Source organism: Papaver somniferum, chromosome 7 (assembly GCF_003573695.1).
Source record: "Papaver somniferum cultivar HN1 chromosome 7, ASM357369v1, whole genome shotgun sequence".
Lineage (NCBI taxonomy): Eukaryota > Viridiplantae > Streptophyta > Magnoliopsida > Ranunculales > Papaveraceae > Papaver > Papaver somniferum.
In genome coordinates, this window is record NC_039364.1 from 117,981,502 (window position 1) to 117,988,207 (window position 6,706).

The 6,706-nt window shown below is 38.2% G+C and overlaps 2 protein-coding genes across 2 annotated transcripts; both read left to right on the forward strand.

The window, feature by feature from the left end:
• The first annotated feature begins 272 nt into the window (after nt 1-272).
• On the forward strand, nt 273-3,799 carry LOC113298237 (CRM-domain containing factor CFM3, chloroplastic/mitochondrial-like). The gene is made up of 3 exons (XM_026546927.1): nt 273-1,312; nt 1,829-2,230; nt 2,356-3,799. Exons 1-3 carry the CDS (start codon nt 1,010-1,012, stop codon nt 3,445-3,447), a joined length of 1,797 nt encoding a protein of 598 aa, XP_026402712.1. The 5' UTR covers nt 273-1,009; the 3' UTR covers nt 3,448-3,799.
• A 989-nt stretch (nt 3,800-4,788) lies between these two features.
• Nucleotides 4,789-5,907, forward strand: LOC113295115. Its single transcript, XM_026543467.1, has 3 exons — nt 4,789-5,016; nt 5,530-5,590; nt 5,674-5,907. Exons 1-3 carry the CDS (start codon nt 4,835-4,837, stop codon nt 5,905-5,907), a joined length of 477 nt encoding a protein of 158 aa, XP_026399252.1. The 5' UTR covers nt 4,789-4,834.
• The last annotated feature ends 799 nt before the right edge of the window (nt 5,908-6,706 follow it).

The window sequence follows — 6,706 nt, forward strand, 5'->3', positions numbered from 1 at the left end:
TGCCAAAAGATTCTAAAGAGTTGGAAGAAAAAATACATTCCGTGTTTCAAATTTGGACGCGCAAAAGAAGGACAAAATTCAAGAGGAGCGTGATAGAATTTTGAAGGAGCAAAGAGAATTTTCTTTGCAAGCCAAAGCTCTTTTGGATGATTTGGAGGCTTCTCCGGATATGGTTAATAATAGAATGGCTTTTAAAGCTAAAAATAGTAAGTCTCCTGGGTTTAATAAGCCTAAGAATGTAAATGTTAATAATCAACAAGCTCTAACTCTAATTAAGCTAGTTCCGGGTAATTCTACTTCTACTTCTGACGAGGAGGAGGAAGAAGAACTTTTGGATGGTATTAAAGTCTCGGATATTGAAGTTACATGCGTTATGGATGTTATTTTTTCCAAGACCAAAAAGAAAGGAAGAATGAGAGGGAGTGCTATTTTGGGCAAATAGAGTCTTCTTTTCTTTGTTTTTTTGTTTTATCATTTATTTTTTCGGTTATTAGCCTTTTGGGTCATTTTATTTTATTATTTTTAAAATCCCTTTAGGTTGAACCTGGGACGTTTGATAAGGGGTAGGAGAGGGGTGCATTTTGGGCCACCATTTATCGCCTTCACTTTTCTACATTTTAAGAGGAATGAGAGTTGTAGATCGACTTAAAACGCTCATCCAAAACCGTTGGATTGTGAAAAACCCATTTGTTTTTGTAAATCATCTCAAATCCGCACCGGTTAATCGGGCATTCGCATTTGTGGAAATACCAGGAATAAGGGTAACTGTTAGTTCACTGTGTGACCCTATTTCATCCAACTGATGGCCCCAAAGTAAATCGTTGTAGCCCCCAAATAATCTCTTTTGAGGGAGGTCGATCCAATATATTCTGCTTCCGATGGATGTGAATCAAAACGAAAAACCCTGATGAAAACATAGAGAAACCCTGAACCTATAGAAATGGAGAGCTGATTCGCGTCCTCTCCCCCTTCTGGTGTATCCAAAACCTCAAATTTGATGTGGTAGACGATGTGGGCAGTATCTAAAACCCTAAGAAATGTTTGTCCAAGATTACTGGCAAATATTGTGGTTGAATCATCATCTAGGTTAAATACCACCACAGATCATTTCTTATCTCCAACAAAGTTTTCTTCTTGTTTTAATGGAGATCGAACGATGTCAACATCATCAAGAGGGCGTGGGATGAGGAGTAAAGTTGAAAGTTTGATGAGGAGAGATGTAGGAAAAACACAGAGGGAGATTCGTCGTGCGCGGAATTTACGAAAGAAATTAATGACTGAAGAGGAAAGACTCATTTGGAACCTTCGTAGAGTATGTTTTCTGTTCATTTCTTGTTTTTGCCCATTATATTATGAATCTTATTTTTGTGTGTACACCAGAAATTTGGGGTTATACTAGTACAATTTTATTGTGGGAGTTTGAACTATTTCAGTGATTGTGTGGAATAGCAAATTTTAGAGTGATGAGCTAAGAGCCTTACAATCAATAATTCGGAAAGTTGTATGCAATGTTCACATCATTGATAATTGATAATGCCACCGGAGAAATGCTTGTGAATATCGCAGTCAATTTATAATGCCTATATGTAGCATGGATACCTCGTCCTTGTTAGTTCCGTTTATTGTTTGAGTGGTGTTACCTGTAACTGCAGTTTTAAGCTGGAGACTTGACACAAAATCTAAATGCTTCTTGTTTTTCATGCTGTTGTTCCTGGATTGGGTTGTCATACACTGCTTCATATCATTTGACACCCTATAACACATTGTTATGCTTTGATGATGAAATTTAGCTTGGATTTCATGTATTATTTGCTGTTTGTGAATGAAGGCTAAAAAGAAAGTGGCACTGCTCCAACAAAGACTCAAGAAGTATGAGTTACCAGAGCTACCACCTCCCAGACATGACCCAGAACTGTTGACACCAGAGCAGCTTCAGGCATATAAGAAAATTGGTTTTAGAAATAGAAATTATGTACCAGTTGGTGTACGTGGAGTATTTGGAGGTGTTGTTCAAAATATGCATCTCCACTGGAAATTTCACGAGACCGTGCAAGTTTGTTGTGATAACTTCCCAAAGGAAAGAATCAAAGAGATGGCAACTATGCTTGCAAGATTGAGTGGTGGTATTGTTATTAATGTACACGATGTCAAAACAATTATCATGTTCCGTGGAAGAAATTATCGGCAGCCAAAAATGTTGATACCTGTCAACACTCTTACCAAAAGAAAGGTAGTTATTCTTATACTCGCTTTGTTTTACTCCTCTTGCCAACAATGGTCAGAGACTCGAAAAAGTAAAAGTTTGCTTAAGAAAATGACAAACATACTCTTTTCCATTTTCTTGAAAATGTTCAGGCATTGTTTAAGGCAAGATTTGAGCAAGCGCTTGAGTCTCAAAAGCTAAACATAAAGAAGATTGAACAGCAATTACGGCGTAAAGGTGTAAATCATGAGGACCCAGTTGCCATGGCCAGCATTCAGAGGGTAGCTTCAACATTCTTTAGTGCAATTGACGAGAAGCAAGGAACCCCTTATGTCTTCCATGGGGACAAACAACCGGTAGCCAAGCATGATAACAGGGAAGATGATCACCCATTTGCTGAGAAACAGGAACAAAAGCAGCTCGACAAATTTATAGCAGATATTGAGGAGGCTGCAGAACAAGAATGGGAAGCCGAGGAGGCTGCAGAAAAAGAACATACTTTTAGGATGAAATATTTGAATAGAGAAAAGTCAGAGGGGAGGATCAGAAGAATGAGTGGGGGAGATTCAGAAGATGAGAGTGAAGGATGTGGAAGAAGGGATTGGGACGACAGTGATCTTAGTAGTAGTAGTAGGCCTAGGACTCGTGGTACACGTAAATGGGATAGTGACGAAGATGATAACAATGTTGGGTCGTCGGGAGATGATGAATGGGATCATAATGATCTCCACAGTGGTGAAGATAGTTCTACCGAGGCCGTTGAAGAGTTCAAGGGATCAAGGACTTTAAACAGGAAACAAAACGTGAATTACACAACTGACAGCAGGGAAGCCTATAAAAGATCTGATGGGTTAAAACCAAGAGGAAAAGTATCTGAATCAGAGGGTAATTTAGGTGATTCGGAGGAGGAATCTTGGGATTCAGGAAGAGCGAAACAAGATATGAGTTACAGAGCTGAGAACAAGGAAGCTCACAAGAAACTTAGTGGGATAAGACCAAGAGGAGGGGTATCAAAAGAAGGCTCTGAATCAGAGGATATCTTAGGCGATATGGAAGATGCACCATGGGAGTTAGATAGCGATGAAGAAGACAATTCAACTGTGGCTGAGCAAGCTGGTTATGAATACTTGTACAGTGGTGGCGATGAGGATTATGACTCTACGAAATATCAATTAGGTCAAACAAATGTTAAACCAAAAACCAAGGCACCTAATCAAGTTGATGAGACTTGGGACAGTGATTAACTTCTGGGTAATTAATTGCCTTGATGGCGAGACAGTTTTTGATGAGTGTCATCCTGAGAGTAGAGGAGTCACACCTACTTATCGAAGTCATACGGAGTCTTCAGAAACATTTTTTTATTAGGAAAACAAGGTTGATTTAGAGTATTCAACATTCTCTTCTATGAAGATCGATCAAGATAAAGGTTTGTGTTGTTATCTTCATGAGTAGTCAGTCTAAGATCAATGTTGTTCGAGTATGTAAAATGTATTAATAAGCATGTTGTGGAATACTTGTTTAAGCTCTTCTTGAGAAACACCTGAAATCGGACAGTGATGTTAATCACCCTAATTATACCAAACGAAGATTCAAGAAGTTTCAGTCTTCAGCAAAGGAGTTTCGGTTTAAAGACCATTAGGTCTCAAATCTCTCGACAACCTACCTTCTTTGGATTGCCGTAACTTGATCAAGTACAAGTGTTTACCGATTCAGCTCCGATACAAAATAAATAAATAAAAAGGTGCAAGTACAACGCCAGACAATCAACATGGGATGTTTTATTCTTGCGAAGTAAAAGAAAAATATCTCGAAGGAATATGCTGCACTTTACCGAGAAACACGATTATCTCGAAGTAAAAGATGCAAGTTTTTCCGAACTATTCGGAAAACATGTTGCAACACAATGATACATATACAACTTAAAAGCGTGTGTGTCGTCTGGTTGGTGGGAGGGGGACTGAAATCACGATTATATTCTCATATTTGGTAAACAGGAAGGAATGAATGAAGAACGGGGATAAAATTCCTCCAATATGAAGAAATTTTAAAACTACAGGGTGGTGGGTTTAGGAGGACTACTCCCTTGGAGAATATGATTCCCGAAAATGAGATTCTTTTCTCACCATTTAAACATGCTCTTGTTTCTTCCTTTGGATAAGCTAGGAGTCGAGAACCGAGTAATTATGCAGACAGCAAATAAGTTTATAGTCATATATACACATCTTTGGTGGAATCCGTATCAACTGTTTTAACAGGTTAATCTGGACAATAACCGACATATACATGTCTCCCTCTTAATAACTAGTAGTATAAATAATTTTGAATGTTTAAGGTGGTGATTTGATTATTATGCATTTACTAATCAAATTAAAGGAGCTTTTAAAGGAATCCTATTACCGGGGCTTAGAAAATCCGGGTCTTTTGACCAGTTTGGGGGCTTAAATGCTTAGGGGAGACAAAAACTAGATGGGGGTGGGATTCAAGTGACTTAAAAGTCTGATTTACCCTCCTCTAAATAAAACCTAATCTTAATTTTAACCCTCTCTCCATTCATTCTCTATTCTCCTTCATCTTTTCAAAAACTCTCAAAAACCAAAATCAAAAACTTTTTATTCTCCATTGATTCTCAAGATGGCAGCAAGACCAAGAGTGACAAGATCCAGTCGAGTGAACCCAGATTCTGAATCAGGGCAAGTTATTAATGTTCCTTTTCATGGTGATGTGGTGAACCAATCTCTTCAAACACCTTCAAATCCTCCTATGTACCAATCTGTTCAATCACCTGCGAATCCTCCACAAATGACTCCTACTAGGTAAGAATCGAAAAACCCAGCAGTTATTTTACCATTAGATTGACAAAATAGGTTCAATCATCGATTTAGGGTTTCCAAAAATGGTTTTCTGAAGCGTTTACGGCCGGGATATCATATCGTCCTGGCCGTAATGTTTACCTAACAGTTGGGACATCAAGAACTCCCAGCCGTTAATGTCTCTTGCGGTTAGGAAAACTTGAGAACCCAACTGTGAAATACATCACAGATGGGATTTTCCTAGCAGTAAGCCGTCCTATGTTTACAGAGTAAAATTGAGTTATGAGTGTTTCGGTTGGGAGTTTCCTAACCGTAAATAAATTTTCCAAACCGTTATTTGTATTTTCTAGCCGATACTTTGTTTACGGTTCGGTCGTTCGCATATTTCTAAGACGAAACTATTTTTTACGGTTATGAGGTCTCACTTTTCCCAACCGATAAAGTTTATAACGGATGGGTTCTCTGTTATTTCTAATTCGTAATCCTATCTTCTGATATGTTTTTCATCATTTTTAGGAACCCTGAAAAGGAGAAAGAACCCCAGGAACTACCAATGTGTGATATTGCTACGATGATGGTACGTAGACTAAGTATATGATTCTTTTTTGGTATACGTTTCTCAAATTATGTACCACTATTAATTGAATGATGTGAAAATAGGTCAAGAGAGCTAAGTGGATTGCCAGGAGACTGAGACGTAACATTAAGGAGGTTTTATATTTGGATTGCGAGGAACAAAGAACACTGATTCTCAGGATTCTGGAGTTACATAATCCAGCGAAGGATGATCTCTATACTAACGACGAGGATGATTGGATTAGTCTTTCCCAAACTCCCAACAGTTCTTCATCATCTTCTGAGGATGTTTCTTCGATTGTTGGTCGTAGTGGATGATTGTAGGTTATGTACTTGTTTAAGTCATTACAGCTTATGTTTATCCAGACTTTTAGCATGTTTAAGGTTATGGATTTGGGTGAATTACTTTTCAGAGTTACTTTTCATTAACCTTGAATGAATGGATAATAGTGTTTTGATTCTTAATTTATCAGATTCTTGTTTAAGATACTAACAAGATTACCAGCCGTAAGTTGTATTAACGGCTAGAATTATCAGCCGTAAGTTGTATTAACGGCTAGGATACCAGCCGTAGAACTGACAGTACCCAGAATTACGGGCCGGAATCCCAGCCGAAATAATCTTTTACGGTTTGGTGTCTCAGTCGTAACTATGTAAAATCTGAAACTGATACTACATGAAGAGTTACGACCAGGATTACCAGCCGTAGAACTGACAGTACCCAGAATTACGGGAAGGAAACCTAGTCGAAATCAGTTTTACGGTTTGGTGTCTCAGCCGTAACTTAGTAAAATCTGAAACTGGTATTACAGGAAGAGTTACGGCCAGGATTACCAGCCGTAAATTTTACATTACCCAGAAATACGGGTTGGATTCCTAGCCGTTACATGATTTTCGGTTAGGTTTTCCAGCCGGGATTCTCACTTGGATCATTACGGCTAGGTTGTGTCAGTGTATGACCTGGCCGTAAATACCTCTAAATAACCACATAACTTTATCATAGTATCATTACAAACACATAATAAGAGTAAAACTAGATTCTTCGTATATAATGAATGATTCAAAATACATAGGTTCACCACATTGTTATCATATTATCATTTTAATCACCACCCTA

Coding starts and splice junctions, on each gene's coding strand:
- LOC113295115 (XM_026543467.1), top strand. CDS start 4,835: ATGGCAGCAAGACCAAGAGTGACAAGATCCAGTCGAGTGAACCCAGAT. Junction 5,017..5,529: donor CCACAAATGACTCCTACTAG/GTAAGAATCGAA, acceptor CATCATTTTTAG/GAACCCTGAAAAGGAGAAAG. Junction 5,591..5,673: donor GTGATATTGCTACGATGATG/GTACGTAGACTA, acceptor ATGTGAAAATAG/GTCAAGAGAGCTAAGTGGAT.
- LOC113298237 (XM_026546927.1), top strand. CDS start 1,010: ATGTGGGCAGTATCTAAAACCCTAAGAAATGTTTGTCCAAGATTACTG. Junction 1,313..1,828: donor TCATTTGGAACCTTCGTAGA/GTATGTTTTCTG, acceptor TTGTGAATGAAG/GCTAAAAAGAAAGTGGCACT. Junction 2,231..2,355: donor ACACTCTTACCAAAAGAAAG/GTAGTTATTCTT, acceptor GAAAATGTTCAG/GCATTGTTTAAGGCAAGATT.